At 41.4% G+C, this 22,193-nt stretch overlaps 1 protein-coding gene across 1 annotated transcript in view; it reads right to left on the reverse strand.

Annotated features, from left to right (window-relative positions):
* Positions 1-22,193, reverse strand: part of LOC148894497 (low-density lipoprotein receptor-related protein 1B-like) — a 334,893-nt gene that overhangs the window by 191,737 nt on the left and 120,963 nt on the right. Inside the window, exons 20-23 of the mRNA XM_089002179.1 lie at positions 16,586-16,666; positions 16,286-16,456; positions 10,371-10,553; positions 1,209-1,409 (exon numbers count right to left, since the gene is read on the reverse strand). Coding sequence (XP_088858305.1) covers positions 1,209-1,409; positions 10,371-10,553; positions 16,286-16,456; positions 16,586-16,666 — 636 coding nt within the window. The remainder of the gene's footprint in view (positions 1-1,208; positions 1,410-10,370; positions 10,554-16,285; positions 16,457-16,585; positions 16,667-22,193) is intronic.

Below are 22,193 nucleotides of genomic sequence, written 5' to 3' on the forward strand. Positions count from 1 at the left end.
ATAAAAATCAAAATGGACGACAAACAATATAATGGGGCCGAACAAGTCACGGTAGCTGACCAAACTGGGAGCGTAATACTTGAAATGCAAAGCCACTGTGCCACATGTTTATCGTGAACAATCTCAAATCATCTCTTCCCATTCAAATGAATGGAAATTACGTTAATTGGTTCCAGCTTTCAAGAAAGAAAAAAAAAAAACGTGAAAAAATAATCACACTGAATAATTGTGTACTTTGTAAAATGACAGTCGGAAAGCAGGCTAGCCCACAAAAGTCAGTTAGTTCTTGTCGGTCTTGATTTGTCAGCCTGAATTAAAAAAAAAACCCGCAGAGTCTCAGAGGTTTTCTTCAAAAAAAAAAATCATTGCCCCCGCCCTACCCACTTTCGAGTACTTGCACACTGAAAGAATCGAAAGAAGTGCACAAAAAATCCCAATGGGCGACTGGACCCTCCGCACCCGCACGCCTGAAAAGGTTGTGAACCTTTTCAGGCATGCGCACCAAAATCTAGCAGACATTTCAACAACTTCTACCCCTACTCTCTAAACAGTAACCCAAATATACATAAGTATATAGTGCCTCTTTGCAATTTTTTTTACGGTGATACTAGTGCAGCATGTTCTACCGGAGACAAATTCCTTGTGTGTTCTACATACTTGGCCAATAAAGATGATTCTGATTCTGATCATTACCGATTTTTCCAATGTGTATTTCAAAAAAAAAAATAATAATAATAATACATTTAATTTACAAGCAAAAATACTAAATAGTGAAGACCCGAATGTTGGTGGACCTTGTGGAATAGATTCAAATTGTTTGGTGGATGAAGTCTAACAAAGTTAAGGCGCAAAGGTCAGATTCACGTGAACTTCAGACCGGCGGGATGCGCGCAGCAGGAAGGTGGATTTTCTTAGATCTCAATGTGCAGACTTTTAAAGGCCAAATTCCTCTCCTTGGCTCGTTACTGATGAACCAACCTTGTACGTCCTTCACTAAGCCGAAACTTTACAATATGGTGATACCTCAGTTTACGACTGCTTTAGCTAATGAACTTTTCGCCTGACAAACATTAAATTTGCGAGAATATAATCTTGGCATACAAACTACTTTTCGGGAAACACACGGCAGTATATCAATTTGTGTATCAATTTGAGTCCTCAGAAATTTTCAAAAGGCAAAAATTCCCTCCGGAGGAATCTGACCTTACCGCAAATAGGTCCTTCGTCCGATCGGTCGGGGCAGTCCACTTTGCTGTTGCAGATCTTGTCCGGTGTGAGGCAGATGCTCGTGTCGTTAGCGCAGTGGTACTTGGGCGGCTTGCAGGTCGCCGACTGGCACGACTCCTCATCCGAACGATCCTCGCAGTCGATGTCGCCATCGCACACCCAGCTCTTAGTGATGCACTTGCCTGTCAACCATGAACCAATCAATCGTGTAATCCACTCCAATGCTAGGGTTTTTGTCATTGACACTCGAATATTCAGGGCCCATAGAATATTGACTTTTAGGACTATATAAACATTTAATACAACGTTAGAAACCTTAGACCAGGTATGGGAAAACTACGGCCCGCGGGCCACATACGTTAGGCTTTTTAATCCGGCCCGCCGAACCTGCCCAAATTGTAGTAAAAACAGTGTCTGAAACTCATGACAAAAAGTTAGCGGACAACAGGGCAAAAAACTGAAAAGTTGCCTGTCCCATTTTTCACAACTTGAAGCACACTAATCACATTAAAAACATTGTCACAAAGTATAGTTTTTTTTTTAAATCAAGAATGTACCTACTATAAAATGCTACATTGCTTAATTTACGGTAAATGTGCATGGCTAGATTTTGCTGCAGTAGTCGATTGTCATTGTGGTGCACAATGCAACGCTTGCATTGCTTCCTACGAGCCACTAAGCCCCTTTCATAAGTCTCACGTGCACTTTACAGTCACGGTTTAATGTAAATTTACGTTTTGTAGCGTCACATATGTTGTTAGCTTCTTTTGAATCTTGCTTCTGGGCTGAGGTTCTGTGCATCTATTTTGAAAATGACATGCAATTGCACGACTTTATAACGCTTGCGAAAGTCCGGAAGAAAGAAGCAGGCTTCTGAATGGCTGCCGTGCCGAGTATGCAAATTTCACTGCAGGTAGCCTATGTTTGTGTGCTTGGCGACGGTACACATGTATTGTTTGCGCGTGAAGACGAGGGCGTCAGTGAGGAGTTTGTTGAGCGCGCGGTCAGGACAAACCATCTATGATTTGGCGGAATTTAACACAAGTAGGTATTATTGAGCTTGAATATTTCGTTGTGGAATAATATGTTTTGAATATTGAAAGTGATTCCATTTTTCAATAAATGTTGATTTATTTAACTTTGCCTCTTCAATGAAAACTTATTAAAAACAGACGCAATCTTGATGAATCACAGTGCATATGTTATTTTAATCTATGTCCATTTCCTCCTCCAAGTATCTGCGAAATAGTATGTAAACGCCATATTCCTTGAGAGAAATTTATTAACTGATCAGGGATATTTTTCACATTTGAAAGACAGTTAATAAATTGGGTTCTTACTGTGCTATGAGGTTTGTACACACTACATTTAAAGGACAACCGGCACCATTTTTTTGTGTTTCCCACTGACATCAGAAAAACGTTTTATAGCATCTAAAATACCCAAAACAGGAAGACTGATATTTTAGTTAAATGAAAAACACCAATAAAAATGACTTCAAAATGAATCCGGAAATGGCCAGTTTCAGAAGGTCCCACCGCCTTGTTCGTGACGTCACGCCAAGACGTCTTGCCTTGCTCGAGAATCAAAACAATGGCTTCAGATTCGGAGAAGATGTTTTCTTGTTACTCATCCAGTTATGAATATGATTCAAATAGTTCTGAAGAGGAAAGCATAAATGTTTGCAATTGATTCAAGGAGTCCTCCCATATCAATTCGAGCCATCAATGACAGCAATGTAGCTCCCAGAAAATGCAGAAGATTGCGCCGAAGCCAATTTTACAAATTATGGACATAACTTTCCCGGAGGCGTCGGTTGTCCTTTAATGCTTTAGGTTTAGTATTTCCGGCCCAAACACTCCCTCCAAATGCTCCTGGCCCGGCCCCTCTGTCAAATTTTAGAACCCAATGCGGCCCGCGAGTCAAAAAGTTTGCCCACCCCTGCCTTAGACACTCTTCTTTCATCAAGAAAAAAACCTGTTAATTCCTAAATGATATGGGTCTGGAGTTATATGAGCTTGAAATGGGAGCTATTGCATCCATATGTTTCAAGTTTAGGGGAAAAAAATCATACTGGCGTGGAAATTTTGAATCAAGTGGAACTTTCACAAATTTCACAATTCGTCAGTTGCAAAAACATGACTAAAACTCAGTTACAGAACAAAAACCAAAGCAACATTTCCAAAAGGAATTATTGGCAATCCAATTAATCTTTTCCAAACAAATTCTCAAAAATCTAGGCAAACTATACAGCACGGGTGTCAAAATCAGGCCCACCACATCATTTTATTTGGCTAGCGAAAGTAAATGTCCATGTTTGTGTACCGGTATTTAGCGCATAAAGTGGAAACACAACCTTCACGAATAGCTGTACAACAATGAAAGCTAGACACATAATTTCTAAGTTATATGGGTCTGGAGTTATATCAGCTTGAAATGAGGGCAGCCGTCAAAAATACAATGCAATGCATACATATTGGTTTATATAGCGCTTTTAGCTGAAGCTGTAACCAAACGCTAATATGGGGGAAAATGGAAATTCTGCCCCTTTGTGGAAGGGAAAAATATTGCTAGAGGGCTGACCAGCGCTCTATCGGCACCCAAGCATAAAAAAACAAAACCCAAACAAATTCGTTAATGGCGCTCTATGTCATATTTTCCCGAATTCCAGAATAAATTCATGAATGGCAGTGAATGAGTTGAAAATCATTATGCGTATACGTCTCTGAACCCTGCATAAGACCTGCCAAGTTGGTCGGTCTGTTGTTGCCATGGCAATGAGAACAATTTGCCTTTTTTGTACAATACATATTATGTGTATAATTCCGAAGCGAGAACATTTGTCAGGCTTGAAATACATGACATACATTGTTCAGGTTGAATAACAGCCACGATAAAGTTACAGGACTTGGTATTGTCATTTTGCGCTGCTCACGTTGAACATGACGATCCGCTGTGGTACACGTTCGAAAGTAGGAGGTGGAGCTATAGACAGAGGTGACGAAAAAAAAAAAAAACATCATAGACGCTGGCGTTCCTCCTCATTTTTTTGTGCCACATGTTCCAATTTACAGATTTTCCTTCAAAGTCACCACGTTGGTTTATTCTCGGTGCCAGATCAGTGTGTGGGGGAGGATGAAGAGACAAGCAGAGGACGTCATTGTATGTGATGAGTGTGTGTGCGTGTGTGTGTGTATGTGTGTGTGTAGGGGGGGGGGGATTTTGTCGATAGTGAGTGACTTGGAAGCTCTCGGGATGGATGCACCATGACAAAAAAAAAGATATGGCTGTTTGTGGTCGTCCTCCATATGTTTCCCGTTTGCACTTGTGCCAGCATCGTCGTTTCAAATATACATCGGAAAGAAAATGCTCCGCCATGTGAGGGACACGAACGTGGTGACAGAATTGATAAAATACATTTATTTAAAGGACAACCGACGTCTCCGGACAAGTTGTGTCCATAATTTGTGGCTTCAAATGACTTCTACTGAGCGTATTTTACAAAGATTCCACCGCATATAGCTATATTTTACGTTTAAAGACTCGCGCTGAATATTCAGGAAGTCTTGTTTTTGAGTTGGTGACGAGTCCGTACGTGATGTCACTCAAGGACCGCCCCTGATCGTAAAAAAAGACGCATTGTAGCGGTCCTTCCATCACGTCAATGTATCTTTTGGTCTGGGGACCTCGTGTTGCACCCAAAAGCCACCAGAAGGCCAGAAGAGGGCGTCCAAGCGCCATATAAGGAATTTATCAGCCTGTGGAAACGGAGGCGGCCACAGGAGGTCGCCATTTTGTGCCTCTTTTTTGGGTGAGAGATTTCCCCCCAATGTTGCCTCAAAATGGCACAAATAAATTCTTTAATCGATTGCAAACATGTATGATTTCCTCTTCAGAACTATTTGAATCATATTCATAACTGGATGTGTAAAGAAAGCATATTCTCCGAATCTGAAGTGACGTCACGAACAAGGGGGCGGGACTTTCTGAAGATGCCCAATTCGCAGATCAATTTTTTTGCAGATTTTGGACACTTAAAGTCATTTTTATTGGTGTTTTGCGTTTGACTAAAAATATCATGGGTATTTTAGATGCTATAAAACATTTTTCTGATGTCAGTTAAAAAACAAAAAAGTGACGTCGGTTGTCCTTTAAAGCTGGTTTTATAAATAAAAAAAAAAAAAAAAGAAATAAAAAAATTAATAAAATAGAAACGGGTGAAGGGAGTGAAATAAATAGAGAAAACAGAAAAACATCGTAATTCAAAGAAAACAAAAATTGATGCTGGAAAACACGACCAGGAATAATGTATTTCCTGTATTAAATCAAAAAGGGTCACAAAAACTAGTTTGGATTCAACTTAAATCGGGATTAAATTAATTTATTCAGTGCCGTTCACAAATTTATTCAGGAATTGAAAATATGACAGAGAGCGCCATTCCCAAATTTGTTTGGGTTTTGTTTCTTCATGCTTCGGTGCCGATAAAGCGCTGGCCACGGCCTCTAGAAATGTTTTTTTTTCTTTTCCACAAGGGGGCAGCATTTCCCTTTTGCACATGTTAGCGCCTTGTTACAGCTTCAGCTGTTGTTAAAGTGATATCTATGTAAGTGTATGTATTGCAATGTATTTTGGACATCCACCCTCATTTCAATTTCATACAACTCCAAATACATATACAGTAAAGTCTCGTTATATCGATATCGGTTATATCGATAGTACTGCTTACTACGATACTATTTCTATGAACGCAAGGAGAAAATTTACATGCCGCAGGATCAGATATATCGATAGTCCGGTTATATCGATTTCTTTTCCGACTCCCGAGAATCGATATAACGAGACTTTACTGTAATTTAGGAATTAACTCTTTTCTCTGATGAAAGAAGAGAGTCTAAGGTTTCTACCACTGCATTGAATGTTTATGTAGTCCAAAAACTTAATATTCTAAGGGTTTAAGAGAAAATGACAAAAACCCTGGCACTGGAGTCAACATTTTTTTACATCGACTGGCAGTCAATGAGTTAATGAACCAATATAATATGTTCTCGATAGTTTGGTGCATAGCACAAAGTAACACACGTTAGAAATGGCTGTCTGTGCCATTGTGAGTGTGAACACAGACAATATGCTTGTCGGTTGATGGTTGGTCTATTGTTTTTCGTAAGTCGCGCTTGATGAGATGAATCTCGCAGCTCGCTGAGCGACACTGGATATGACACAGCGTTGTTATAAATAATGTGATATTTTAATTTGAAAGTCATTTATGACACATCTCTTCAGGTTATGTTGTTAAATACAGTGATACTTCAGTTTACGAACGCTATAGCTTACAAACGTTTCAGTTTACGAACATAAAATTCACGACAATATAATCTTGGCATATGAAGTAGTTTTCGGCGGACAAACCAAACCACATAGCGTCACAGTGGCTGGCGGACTAGTTTTCGGCGGATGAACACCAAACCACACGGTCAAACAGCGCTACGGTGGCTGGCGGACTAGCTTTCCACAACCCCTTTGAGTGCAGACGTGGTTTGTTATCAAGTGGAGTACTTTTGCTATTATGGGAGTGAAAAAGACCCCACCACAGGATAGTGTTAAGCCAAAGAGGACACAAAAGAAAATTACGGTCGAGCAGGAGGAGATCATCGATAAACACGGACAAGGTGTGACGTTTGTGTGACTTTGTGTCCCACTACCAGTATGCTAAGTCGCCCATTGCTACGTGTGACTAAGGGTGTTTCTGTGTTTTCTAAGCAACGGTCTCAGGCAAGAGAAGAGGTTGAACTTCAAGAATCTTCGCCCAATTTATTATCTTCCTTTTATTTACAAAATCCGAGAAAAAGTTGTGTACTCTCAGCCACACTCTGACCTCTCCCAGAATGATCTCTACGAACCATTCCAATCTGGTTTCCACCCCCTCCACAGTACAGAATCAGCTCTCTTAAAAGTCACAAATGATCTTATTTTGGCAGCTGACACTGGTTTACTCTCCATCCTCGTCCTTGATCTCTCTGCAGCTTTTGACACAATTTCTCTTCCCATCCTCCTTGACAGACTTTCCTCCATAGGGAACTACGCTGGTTCCACCCCTACGCTGGTTCCACTCTCTCTGACCGCTCTCAGTTCATCCAAATTAACTCCTTCACTTCACAGTCCTCTCCTGTATCTTCTGGTGCGCCCCAGGGCTCTGTCCTGGAACCGCTCCTTTTTATCACCTAACTTCTTCCCCTTGGCAATATTCTCCGCAAATTTGGTATACAATTTCATTGCTTTGTGGATGACACCCAGCTGTATCTCTCCAGCAAACCTGATGCCTGTCTTCCACTTTTTTTCCCTTTCACTCTGCCTCTCTGAAATTAAATTCGGGTTTACCCATAACTTCCTCAAACTGAACAGCGATAAAACTGAAATTCTCCTCGTTGGTACCAAATCCACCTTGAGCAAAGCTAACACTTTCTCTCTCTCTATTGATAATTCGACCATTTCTCCCTCCCATCAGGTGACGAGCCTAAGAGTCATTCTTGACAGCACACTATGTTTCCACTCCATTATAAATAACTTAACCCGGTCTGTGTACTTCAACCTACGCAATATCAATCGTCTTCGCCCCTCTCCCAATCCTCAAACCACTGCTATCCTCGTTCATAGTCTTGTCACCTCCTTGATTGAATATTGCAATTCACTTCTCTTTGGTGTCCCTCAGACACTTCTCCACAAACTTCAACTCATCCAGAATTCTTCGGCTCGGATCATCACCAGAACCTCATCCTTTCACCACATCACCCCTGTCCTCCAAGAGCTCCACTGGCTCCCGGTCAAATATAGAATCAACTTTAGAATTCTTTTTTATACATTTAAGCTATCCATAACCTTGCCCACCCATACCTATCTGACCTTCTTCATGTCACATCCTGATTGGCGTCAGGTGCGCACACCTCCCCTCCCTGCTCTCCGGCCTGATGGAGCGCAAGATCCAGGATCTGGAAGCGGCTCTACGGTGCGTATGCCTCCACCATCCAGTGACGTGGGCTCTCCACTTGCCGTGGGTGGAGTACGCACATAACACCCTGGTCTCGTCAGCCGCAGGTCGGACTCCTTTCATGTCGGCCTGTGGTTATCAGCCGCCACTGTTCCTCACCCAGGAAGGCCAGGTGGAGGTCCCATCCATTTAACACCACCTCAGACGGGAACATCGGGTGTGGAAGGAGACCAGAGTCGCCCTGTCGCGCAAGGAGTCCAGGAACCAGCACATCGAGGCCGTCCTCAGCCCGGTCTCGGTCAGGCTCCGGCTGCCACCCACGATGAAGGTCCACCCGGTCTTCCACGTGTCCCTCCTCAAGCCGGTGGAAACCAGCTCCCTAGCTCCAGCACCCGCCCCACACCCTCCTCCCCGGATAGTGGGCGGCGACCCCATATGCACGGTGCGGGAGATATTGGACTCACAGCGCATGGGCAGGGGCTTGCAATATCTGGTCCACTGGGAGGGCTACGGGCCGGAAGAACGGCAGTGGGTTACCTGCTCCTGGATCCTCGACCCGTCACTTGCCCGAGCGTTCCACTCGGCTCATCCCTCCAAACCGGGTGGGCCGCCAGAGGGCGTCCGTGGAGGGGGGTCACATACACTGTCATATCTCGATTGGCGTCAGGTGCGCGCCCCTCCCCTGCCTGCTCTCCGGGCTCGCTCACCTGATTCCAATCCCACTGATTGCGCTGATGCTATAAAAGCCACCCGGTTTCGCTCGGTTTTTGCCGGTGTATTCTCTCAGTTCCTGACCTTGTCGCCTCACAGTACGCAAGTTAGCCCCGCTCGGCCGTCGTGCCTCACTGTTCTGTTTTGTTACCTTTTGTTTGTCCCTGCGTCTCTCAGTAAAACCATTTTTGAACTATACTGTCTCCATCGAGTATTCTGGATCCAGCTCCCCTTTTTTCTTCGTCTTACGAGATCGGGTGCCACTCCTCGTGTGGACGTGACACTTCAAATTTCTATTCCCTCTCGTTACCTCCGATTCTCTTCCTCCCTCCGCCTCTGTGTGCCCGCCCCTGCCCATCTCAGCACGATGGGTGACAGAGCCTTCAGCTGCTCTGCCCTCAAACTTTGGAACTCACTTCCTCCCAACATTCGTCGCATCGATTCTCTTCCCACCTTCAAGTCCCCTCTCAAAACCCACCTATTTAAAATTGCATTTTCTGTGTAGCTCTCTCTCTTGTTTCTATTTATAATTGTATTTTATTTATTGCATTGTATTTGTGATTATATTTTACAGTAAAGTCTCGTTATATCGATATCGGATATATCGATAGTCCCGGTTATATCGATACTATTTCTATGCACACATGGAGAAAATTACATGCAAACAGGGTCGGATATATCGATAGTCCCGGTTTTATCGCTATTTTTTGGACTCCCTTGAATATCGATATAACGAGACTTTACTGTATTTATTATAGTACCTATGCTTGTCTGTGACGGTAAAGTGTCCTTGAGAGCTTTGAAAGGCGCTTTAAATGTTATGTTTATATTAAAAACTTCTATTAATTTGGATTAACGAAAGGCAGCTCGAAGGGAACAGTGTGTGAGGGTATTATCACAGAGAAAGCACGGCAACTTCGCTCGGATTTCATCAAGAAGCAACTACATCAACGACCATCACAAATGGCAATAAAATGACTTTATTATAAAGTACAGTTTATTTCTTTCGTTACAATACAATGGCACATTTATTATACATAAAATTAGGTATATTTTGTGTAGTTTTAAGGCTTATTTCATACAAAAATATATATTTTATGGGGACCTTGGAACAAATTATTCTCATTTTTAATTATTTCTTATGGGAAATAAATGTTTGGCAGATGAACGTTTCGCCTTGCACACTTTCTGGGAACCAATTAAGTTCTGAGGTATAACTATATTGCTTTTCAAAGTACTAAAACTCAATATTCTGTGAGTCCTGGAATTTGAGTGACAATGACAAAAACCCGGGCACTGGAGTGGAGACCTTTTTGCACTGGCAGTGAAGGTGTTAAAGAGGTCTTTGATTTCATAAAACCTAAAGTCGGAGGCAGCGAGATCAAACAGTGTCTCCGATTTTGTCATTTGCTGTGTTCTGATGGCAGCAGGGGCAATTTGTGACATTACCCGTATCTTTGCAGGTAAACTTGGCCTTGGGGTCGCACATCCTCCTGGTGCCTTGGCAGTCTTTCTCGTCGCTGGCGTCTTCACAATCCTTGTCACCGTCACATCTCCATCGCTCGGGGATGCAGGTCCCATCTGTGACGCAGTGAAATTCTTCCCCGCTGCACTCAATCACAGATGGCAAGGCTGGGGAGAAAAAAAAACGAAGGAAAGTCACTCAACTATTGATTGGATCACATCACGGATCGACAAGACGCCGCTGGCGGGCGAGGCGTGGTGGCGCCTCAATCCTTTAATGGCAACCGGTTGAGATTATGTCGTTCTGTGGAAGCCACGGATGTCCAAACGTGCTGGCTTTATATCTTCTTATTTTAATCCGGGGTCAAGTCCAGCTATTGTGTGGAGTCGGCATGTTCTTCATGGGCCTGCGTGGGGTTTCTCTGCGCACGCTGCTTTCATCCCACATTTCAAAAGCAGGCTAATTGAACACTTGAAATTATCCCTGGCAATAATTGTGAGTGTGGATGGATGGATAAATGAATAAATGAATGAATGAATGAATGAATGAATGGAGGAATGGATGAATGAATGGATAAATGAATACATAAATGAATGTATGAATGTATGAATGAATGGATGGATGGGTTTGGGTGGATGGATGGACGGACGAACAGACGCGTGGGTGGGTGAATGGGTGGATGAACAAAAGAATGAATGAATGAGTGCAGCGTGTTCTACCGGAAACAAATTCCTTGTGTCTTGAAAGGTGATTCTGATGAATGGATGGGTTTTGGTAGATGGATGGACAGATGGACGCGTGGTTGGGCTGGATGCATGGATGAATAAATGAATGACTGAAAAGATGGGTTTAGGTGGATGGATGAATAAATGAATTAATGAATGAATGGGGGCACGGCCCGGTAGTCGAGTGGTTAGCACACCGGCTTCACAGTGCAGAGGTCGCCGGTTCGCGTCCCGGTCCGGCCTCCCTATGTGGAGTTTGCATGTCCTCCGGTTTCCTCCCACACTCCAAAAACATGCATGGCAGGCCACTCCAAATTGTCCCGAGGTGTGAGTGTGAGAGTGACTGTTGTATGTCTTTGTGTGCCCTGCGATTGGCTGGCAACCAATTCAGGATGTCCCCCGCCTCGTGCCCGAAGACAGCTGAGATAGGCTCCAGTAACCCCCGCGACCCTAATGAGGAATAAGCGGTACGGAAAATGAGATGAGATGAGATGGATGGATGGATAGCGTAAAATTCCAGTGAATCAAATGTATACATATTTGGAGTACTCATTTTTACGATGCAAGGATTCTATACGACAACAACGATATGGTTCCTTGTATGCTGGCGTGTGTGGCTGCCGCTGCTCACAGCGGAAGAGGTGTCCTATGACTGTGGAGTGTCCTTGAGAATTTTGAAAGGCGCTTATAAATGTAATGTATTATTATTATTATTATTATTATTATTATTATTATTATTATTATTATTATTATTATTATTATTATTATTATTATCAGTGACGTGCGGTGAGGTTCATGGCTGGTGAGGCACTGACGTAATCACAGTCAGATTTACAAACATGAACTCCACAGAGTAGCTTATTCACCATTTGATTGGCATCAGTTATCGTGTTTTGTTTAAAATGTCAGCATTCCTTATATACTGTAACATAAAAAAAAATTAAAAAAGTTATTATCGTGTTACCTTTACTTATAAATGAAGTCCAAGTCTCTCTGTCTCAATGGAGATCACTGCCAGTGAAGAAAGTCGTCCTTGATCAGTCCTGTTCCGACTGTATGTTTTCAGTCTTTTGTGCTGAGAATGACCACTCCGCTGATGCAGTAGCAGTTGAACAGTGAGCACGATCTGAAGCAACTTTGTCGCTTCAGGAAGAGTTTCAATGAAATCCTTCTTGGCCAAAATGCTGAGAAGCTGTCGAGGAGATTTACATTCATCCCTCACCGTTTGTGAGCTATACAGTCCGGTGTTGGTCTTCCTTTACTTATTATCTCCTGCTTCGATTGAAAGTCCAGTTTAGAAAATTCTTTCAATTTAGATATGTAATCCACCATTCTGAAAATAAGACCAAACAACACGAAAAAAAGTCTGGATGGTTGCACTTAACTTGTTAACTCTTTACTGTAGCTTGCTGTCACTAATTATATTATTCTGCAGCCGATGAGTCGCAAGAAGAATCTCTAATCACCAGCGCCCCCTGTCATGAGGCAGGAGAACTGTGTGCCTCATCTGTGCACACAGTTTTGATCAAAATAAAATAAAATAAACACTGTAGTATAGTGTTTATAATTTACAGTGACTGTGCATTATATCCACCAGCTAAACTGAAGAAATGTAGTTCATATACTAAAAGCTTTTGAACACTTTAATAGCGATATGCAGAGGGACAGCAATGCGGTCTCACTGCAAGCCAGCAGAGTTAGCATAGTCATTGTGTAATCCATTATGAGGCTCAGCCGGCTACTGCCTCACCGCACGTCTCCACTTAGTATTTTGACTGAACATCACTGATTATTATTTTTTTTAAATTATTTTTATTATTATTTTTATAAAAGCTTAGCCAAAACAAACATATGAATCTAGAACTGCTTCATGTCACAAATACGGTGCAGAAAGTGCTGAAGAATGAATGACTTTCTGTGTCTTTGTGTTGTCATATTATTTGTTCTTATTTTTTTGGGTTCTGTTTTTTACTTTATGTTACTTCCGGGTTGAGTGAATGCTGGCGCCTAGGGCTGCCGCTGCTCACTGACAAAAAAAATAAATCCTGTGACTGTAAAGTGTCCTTGAGTTTTGAAAGGCGCTCATAAATAAATGAAATGTATTATTATTATTATTATTATTATTATTATTATTATTATTATTATTATTATTACAGTAAAGTCTCGTTGTATCGATATCGGTTATATCGATAGTACTGCTTATTACGATACTATTTCTATGAACTCAAGGAGAAAATTACATGCCCGCAGGATCGGATATATCGATAGTCCGGTTATATTGATATTTTTTCCGACTCCCGAGAATATCGATATAACGAGACTTTACTGTATTATTATTATTATTATTATTATTATATGGACACAGTCACTGAATCTGGTCACCGGTGATGTCGTGGTTCACTCGTCTGACTTTCGATTCCCACTAAGTGACATTGTTTGAAGTCGATGGTTGTCCATCCGTACTACTATGTGCCATTTGACGGATGGTCATCAGTGAATAGGCACCATCTCGCTGTGACTGTCAACAAAATACGCAGGGCAACAAAATGGAGGGATGAACTATTGAGTGCTCCAAAATATTTTGGATTGGGTGAGATTAAGCTCTCCGTTGCCACAAAATTCACCATGTCACAAATCTTGCTTTGTACAATGTCATGCAGGAACAGAATGAGACCTTCTAGATTTTGAAATAGAACATAACTGTGCATCTGAAGAGCAATCAAAACAGGAATGTAGCTTGTAGCATGTAGCATGTAGCTTGGTGTGGTTTTTTTTTTTTTTTTTGAAAGGAAAACAGTTGAGTCAGAAATCCGTTGGAGCTGACGACTCAATGCTTGAGACTCAAAGCCCCCTAAGTACTCTTGAGCCAAGTCAAAGCTGAAGCTGACTACCCCCTTGCTAAAGCAAACGACAGACCCACAAGCATCAGAAAAACATTTTGATGAATCGGCGACATATCCCGATGACAAGCGAGTGAGCTGTTGTTGTTTTCACCCCCCCCCCCCCCATCCGCCGCCAGCGTTAATTAGATGAAATGATTCAGCGCCTGATGTTGAAGTTCCCTCAGAACAGCGACTCGATAAGATTAGTCACACGCGAGTGTTAAAACAACGTGATTCAAATGAAGATGATTCATCCCTCAACTCGTAATGACAACAGATGAATTCATGCATTGCCTTCAATTGCCAAAACACATTAGTACGCTAAAATGGATATAACGCGGAAAAAAAATACAAGTCATGGCTTGCACTAAAAAATTAATCTTGTCAGCCTAAGGAAAGTTATTTTTTTAATTTATTGTCACGTTTAAAAAAACAGAACTCATTAATTCATCCTGCTATTTTGTTTTTAAACCCTCATTCTGTTCGGATTCAAACCCAGACCTTTTTGACTGTCGTGCTTATCCCCGCGTATCCCTGTGATAGCATCATTCTCATTTCGTCTGTGTAAGCTCTCAGTCGTACAGGAGTGGTCCATCGATGAGAAGGTTTCTTCAGCCGTCATCTGTACAAAAGTGAAGGTTTCGGACGTTTCGCCTCCTATCCAAGAGACTTCGTCAGCAGAACTTTAGTTCGCTGACGAAGTCTCTTGGATAGGAGGCGAAACGTCCGAAACCTTCACTTTTGTACAGATGACGGCTGAAGAAACCTTCTCATCATTCTCATTGCCCACACATAAAATGTGACTACGAGGCGCTCTAATCTGGCCTCACCGTCCAAATGATGCATGTCAAGTGACTTTAAATTTAACTGCGCACACTGAACGCCTATAATGAGGCACTCTAAACTGGCAGAGACTTTTGAATATACAGTGATACCTTGGTTTTTGACCATAATCCGTCCCAGAAACCGATTTGTTCAAAAATAGAAACGGCACTTTCCATTGTAGTCAATGGAAAGTGCTGTTTCGGAGGCGGAGTAGCAGTACCTTACATTGCAGGAGTTTCTGAAAAACTACAGAGTCCTTTAAAGGGCAATACGAAATTCCTATTTATTTCAAAACAATAAACACTTTAAGGCAAAAATTAGTGCATCCAAAAGATAGCCTGCCAAATGACAAAACAAAGTAATCAATGAGAAGGTTTCTTCAGCCGTCATCTGTACAAATTTGAAGGTTTCGGATGTTTCGCCTCCTATCCAAGAGGCTTCGTCAGCGAACTAAAGTCTGACTGGTCGTATCGACCCTATTTATATATATTTAGATAGGAGGCGAAACGTCCGAAACCTTCAAATTTGTACAGATGACGGCTGAAGAAACCTCCTCATTGATGGACCCCTCCTGTACGACTGAGAGCTTACACAGACGTAAAACAAAGTAATGTAGTTTATTCAATACATTGTAAGAATGAAAATTGTAAAGACCAGTACATTGGGGAGACTAAACACATTCTCAAAAAAAGACTTTATCAACATTGCAGGGATAATACTAGTGGGCCTCAATCGGCAGTACATATGCACCTAAAAGCTAGCAACCACTCATTTGACGACAATGAGGTTAAAATCTTAGCGAAAGAACATAGATGGTTTGAAAGGGGAGTAAAAGAAGCGATTTTCATAAAACAACTAAATCCTTTATTACACCGGTTTGGTGGGGTGAGGTTCAATTTGGATCGTCCATACAATAGCCTGCTTAGGCAACATAGGATTAATAATACTGATGAGGTAATACCGGTCAAAGTGGAGCAATCAGGCCAGTCGTTAGTCAGAACGATAGGAAATAGGAAACCTTTTCATCCATTGTAGTCAATGTAAACATTTTTCATCTGTCCTGTTTTAAAAGCACTTTTTAACTACAGTAAAGTCTCGTTATATCGATATTCTCGGGAGTTGGCAAAAATATCGATATAACCGGACTATCGATATATCCGATCCTGCGGGCATGTAATTTTCTCCTTGAGTTCATAGAAATAGTATCGTAATAGGCAGTACTATCGATATAACCAATATCGATATAACGAGACTTTACTGTATTTTACAACTGAGACGTTTGAAAAAACAAAGGTTTGACTCTAATGTATGCATGATAAGAAGAACTATTTTTAGGTTAGAGGCATTGCTAGGTCGCTAACTGCAATTTTGCCAAGTAACCGCGGAAGGAAATGAAAATGCTCAAGTTCTCATGTCGGGCCCGGTATCTTATATACACAGATGATCCGTTATTGGGTCAATTCTTACCAGCCGATCCACCCCGACAGGTCGTGTTCTCGTCGCTGAAGTCTCCACAGTCGTTATCGCCATCGCAGGCCCAATGAAGCGGGATGCAGCGGCCACTGGTGCACTGAAACTGGTTGTTGGAGCAGGACCGGGCGCAGCCCACTTCATCGCTGCCGTCACCGCAGTCATCGTCTGAATCATATGTTCAAACGTGTTGTGGGTGGCCAAACCGACAGGGTAGAAAAATGACCCAGGTGGGAGTGGAGGCGAGATTAAAAAAATAAAAGCAAAAGTCTTGTTTGGAAAATGTCGTCAGCTAACCTGAGTCACAGCGCCACTTCTCACTGATGCACCGCCCATTGGAACAGGTGAACTGTGTGAGGATCTCGCAAGTCGGAAAAGCTGTCAATAAATAAAGAAATTAATTCATTAATTAATGGGAAAAAATATTTCAACGCATAACTGTCAACCGGCCGTATTTTGCCGTATTGTGTATGATTTTTGCACATTTTTAGATGTTTATGGCAAGAAAGTTTGTACGGGAAATGCAAAAATTGTGAAATAAGTCAAGAAGAAATGTTTCACTATTCGGGATAACACTGGTAAAAAAATGTCTAATATAATTTTGAGATATTTTCGATTCCGTTTTCGTCATTAAATATGAGCATTAATGTTGATTATAACAAATATCGACCACAGACGACCATCGAGAAAACAAGTCTGTGTGAAAGGTCTCGAGAAGAAAAAAAAGATCCGGTCAAGTGGAATTTTATTTTGAAATCAGTTAAATTAAACATACCTCGGTTACCTCTTTGCTTATGAACTTTTCGGTTTACGAACGTTACATTTAGGAAAATTTTACCTTGGCATACGAACTATTTTTCAGGATACACAGGGATCTGCCACAATGAGTGATGTGTCGTTCACGAACAAGCCCGTTCTCCTAACAAGAAAATGGTGGCCGTCTGTTTTGTCCTCTATTCCCCGCCCCCAGTCTCCGGTTAAAGCCACGTGATTGGTTAAGAACGCAGCAGTGATGGGGTGGGCGGTTAAACATTAAAGAGACAGGCAGACGACAGAGAGAGTGAGAAAACACACACACAAACACAGGAAATGGAGATGACAGAGCTTGAAAGAAAAAAAAAACAAAAGTGAAAAAAAAACAAAAGTGAAATGGTGAGAAAATGGATAGAAAACAGTGAAATTTGGACTTGTTTCAACTTTGATAGTTCAAAAGCAGAGTGTAGACTGTAAGGTTAAGGTAGACTGGAAGGTTAAAATATCCCAACAATCCACAAATAACCCGCACCAGCCATCTGTACACTTGATGCAAAAAGCTGTCAACCCAGCTAAACAGAACACAATTGATGAGGAAAAAGGTTAAATTATCTCAGATGAAGCATCTCCAAGCGATCATTCCTCAAGCTGGTGAAACAAGAAGGCTACGTTCCTCCTCAAGTGTTTGATGCTGATGAAACCGGCCACTCCATTCCATCAAGCCATCAACGACCATCACAAAGGTGAATAAAATGACTTTATTATACATTTCTTTAATTATAATACCATAGCACATTTATTATACATAGAATAATATATATATTTGGGTCGTTTTAAGGCTGAGAAAACTAGAAAGTAGAAAATTATGTTTTATTGGGACCTGGGAACGGATTATTCTCATTTTATTGGTTTCCTATGGGAAATTAATTTTTGGGATACACACTTTTCGCCTTACACAGTGTCTGGGAACCAATTAAATTCGTAAGCCACGATATCACTGTATTTGGCAGGCTGATGTAATTTAGCGCTCAGTCCAGGTAAGCTACGGTGAAGGTAGCTTTTAAGAACTCACTTCTATGTGACTTTAAGTTACTTAAACCCCCCACCCCCGCACACCACTAGGTGACAAATTGTGATGTGAAATTATTCAAAAGGGAACGACAATGTCTTTCCACCGCCTTGAAGACAACGAAGCAATCTGGCCTTGATCACGCGTCGACGTTTGTCCTCTGCCAACGTCGCATCAAGGAGACTTTAGCCACTAGCTTGCGTCGACAAGTATGGATCCTCCTTCTTTCTGACATTTCTGTTCCCGGTAGACATTGTTCTCTTTTCAGACTTTTGAGATAACCTTCGTAGATTCCGGTTTCCTTACAGGATGTCTAAACTCTTTTATCGACATAAAGAAATGCTATTCTAGATCTGAATTGATTTGTTAGCGTCTGGTTTTATGTACTGAAACGTCAAATGTAGCTACGGCAACCTATTTTTTATTCCGTGTGTGTGTTTGTGTGCTCTCCTCAAACAAATCGAGTCTCATTGACCGACGGCGGCGAGATGTAATTTTACATTCATTAAAAATGAAGCAGCGGGCATCCATAAATAATGAAGGTTTCGAGTAAAAAGCTAGCTCGGCTAAAAGTGAAAACGCTGACATAAGTAATGTCAGGTTGCCTGAACAAAGAGCTCGACGTGAGACAGCTGCGAGTGACAACCCCTAAACTACTGACAAACAAAATCAACATTCACTACTCATCTCTTTTTGCGTCAGGTGCAATCGGGTTCTTCTATTCTTGGTATGTAAGACTTATACGTAAATGTGAGTACAATTACAGTGCAGAATTAACAATAATTTGGTAAATGGACTCAAAAAGGTCAATTGGCTGTCTAGCTATCTATTAGCTAGCTAGCTAGCTTTCAATCTTTTTTTATTATTATATGACCTGTTATTTCACGCTGGCGCGTGTGGCTGCCGCTGCTCACCCGCAGAAAAACATCCAGTGACTGTAAAGTGACCTTGAGAGTTTTGAAAGGCACTTAAAAATGACATTTATTATTATTATTATTATTATTATTATTATTATTATTATTATTATTATTATTATTATTATTATTATTATTATCAAAGTCGATGAAGCTTTAGCAAAGCTGCCAGAAACGGCGCAGCCTGGAAGTGGGGGAGGAAAGCCCAAGGAAGTTTAAACAACAGTAAGCGAGGGAATATGTTCTTCCTTTCGGCTTGATTATGATTGAAAGTAGCCAAGCATAAACTTCAATTAGCGCTTATGCCGGAGCTATTTGGGAGTCTGTCTTGAATCGCCAAAAGGGAGTCGGAGACGATTCGGCCCAGTGCGGCGCTTGGAAACACGTACTCGGTGTAAAATCATCGCTTACTAACGAACACTGATTTCAAAGGAAATGCCAAATCTTGAAATCGTTGGGTGAGAAGAGAGCAAAGATGGGGCGAGGTGTTACCATTACAGACGCCGCCATAGCTAAAGGTATGCAAGAAGGGACTTTTTTTTTTTTTGTTAATTGACTTAACTCATTCACTGCCAGACGATGTGCAAAAATGTGTTCATTTCGGCTTTTCCCTTCAAGGGGTCGCCAGTGAATAAGGCCTTCATTTTTTTTCTGAGAGACCCTGCGCTTTTTATAAAGTCATATTGAGCCGCAACAGGTATCTGTATATATTTATACTGTATACTGTATCATATCATTGGAAAACATTAAAGGACAACCGGCGTCTCTGGACAAGTTGTGTCCATAATTTGTAAAATCGCTTCAAATGACTTCTCCTGAGTGTATTTTAGCTATATTTTATGTTTTAAGACTCGCGCTGAATATACCAGAAGTCTTGTTTTTGAGTTGGTGACGGTTGGTCAGTCCTCACCCTACGTCACTGAAGGAACGCCCCTCACCGAGAAAGGACGTACCATGCATCACTTCACTGCATTTTGCGGTACTTTGTTTGGTCTGAAAACTTCGTGTTGATCCGTGTTGATTGCGAAATTAGAAGGAAAACACATAAATAACGCAACGGTGAATCATTGTATGTTACACCGAGACAACAATTTGATATTCGTTGACAAATATTCCAAGGTGAAGAATAAAACTATTTCCAACGGAGCTCTGCCGCCATCTTCTGCATTTTCTGTGACACTACACTTCAGTCTTGATCACTCAAAATGACCCTGAAGACCTTCTTTAATCGATTGCAAACATTTATACTTTTCTCTTCAGAACTATTTGAATCATATTCATAACTGGATGTGTGACAAGAAAGCTATTCTCCGAATCTGAAGGCATTGTTTTGATTCTCGAGCAAGTCAAGACGTCTTGGGGTGACGTCACGAACTGGGGGCGGGACTTTCTGAAAATGCCCAATTCGCATCTCATTTTTTTGCAGATTTTGGACACTTTAAGTCATTTTTATTGGTGTTTTGCATTTGACTAAAAATATCAGCCTGCGTATTTTGGGTATTTTAGATGATATAAAACGTTTTTCTGATGTCAGTTAGGAAACAAAAAAGTGATGTCGGTTGTCCTTTAATGATAGGACTATTTTATATATGCAATATTTCTGTGTAAGCTATCAGTCGTACAGGAGCGGTCCATCGATGAAAAGGTTTCTTCAGCCGTCATCTGTACTTCTTTGAAGGTGTCGGATGTTTCGCTTCTTATCCAAGAAACTTTGTCAACAAACTAAATTTTTACTGGTAGTTTAGGCCCTATATATATCCCTACTGTCCAGACATGGCGGTACCGGATTCTGCTATGATAGGTCCCTGCTCTCAGGTGGGGAGAGCAGAGGACTACTCCCTGCAGCTCCATGATTGTTCCTATTGTTCTGACTAACGACTGGCCTGATTGCCCCACTTCCTCCGGTATCACCTCATCAGTATTACTAATCCTATGTTGCCTAGGTAGGCTGTTGTACGAACGATCCAAATTGAACCTCACCCCACCATATTGGTTTAATGAAGGATTTAGCTGTTTTATGAAAATCGCTTCTTTTACTCCCCTTTCAAACCATCTATGTTCTTTCGCTAAGATTTTAACCTTATTGTCGTCGAATGAGTGGTTGCTAGCGTACTAATGAGTGGTTGCTAGCTTGGTAGCTAGTATTGAATAAACTACATTACTTTGTTTTTCATTTGGCAGCCTATCTTTTGGATGCACTAGTTTTTGCCTTAAAGTGTTTATCGGTTTGAAATAAGTAGGAATTGTGTGTTGCCAAAGGACTCTTTGTAGTCTTTCAGAAATTCATGCAATGTAAGGTACTGCTACTCCTCTCCTTTTTGTATCTTCAGAATATTTGGTTTCATTCCTTATTCTTTCTGTCTGACATTTGTTAGATGACCACTGAGGGTACCCACACTTTGTGAGTGCTCTCCTGTTATGTGCGAGAGTGAGATGGTGGCTGCCTGGCCAAAATTGTCCTACACTTTGCCGGCTGGCTAGCGCGTTGCGGTGCCCGGCGTAGAATTTATTTATTTAAAAATCGGATGTTACCTGTATATGAAAAAAGTTTGAAAATACATCATTCATTGTGGATGCGCCTTATACACCGCAAAATACAGTATTTATTTTTTTCGTCTGTTATGCTTGCTGATGGTGCTTCGTTTTGTTTTGTTGCATTCTATCTTGACTGATGGTTGTTGTCGTTTGCTTTGCTGTCGAATAAGAATGTGAATAAGATAAGGCAATGTTTTTGTCAAAGGATGCTACGGCTGCGTGTTTGTTTTCAACATTTAGCTTGTAGCAGACGTGCACATTCCACCATGACGTCCATGATCCACTGCTGAAAAGGATGCCTTGATCCTCTACTCTTTCATCTAGAACTGCTTCATGTCACAAAGAGGGTACAGCACGTGCTGAAGACTTAATGACTCTCTGTGTCTTTGTGTTGTCATATTTTTGTTATTTTGCTTTTTTTTTTTTTTTTTTACTTCAAGATGGCATCGCGAGAGTGGCTGCCTTTCCAGCAGCTCCTGTATTTTGTTTTTCTACTTCTTTCTTTCCTTACCTTTTCCTTTCATAACTTTGCATTGCATGTGAAATGTAAAATTATCCACTGTGAGACGAATAAAGGTACACCCAATCCAATCCAAGATTAAAGTTGTATGATACGTGACGTGATTAGAAACAG

This window comes from Hippocampus bargibanti, linkage group LG08, assembly GCF_051943395.1.
Source record: "Hippocampus bargibanti isolate YZ-2025 linkage group LG08, ASM5194339v1, whole genome shotgun sequence".
Classification (NCBI taxonomy): Eukaryota; Metazoa; Chordata; class Actinopteri; order Syngnathiformes; family Syngnathidae; genus Hippocampus; species Hippocampus bargibanti.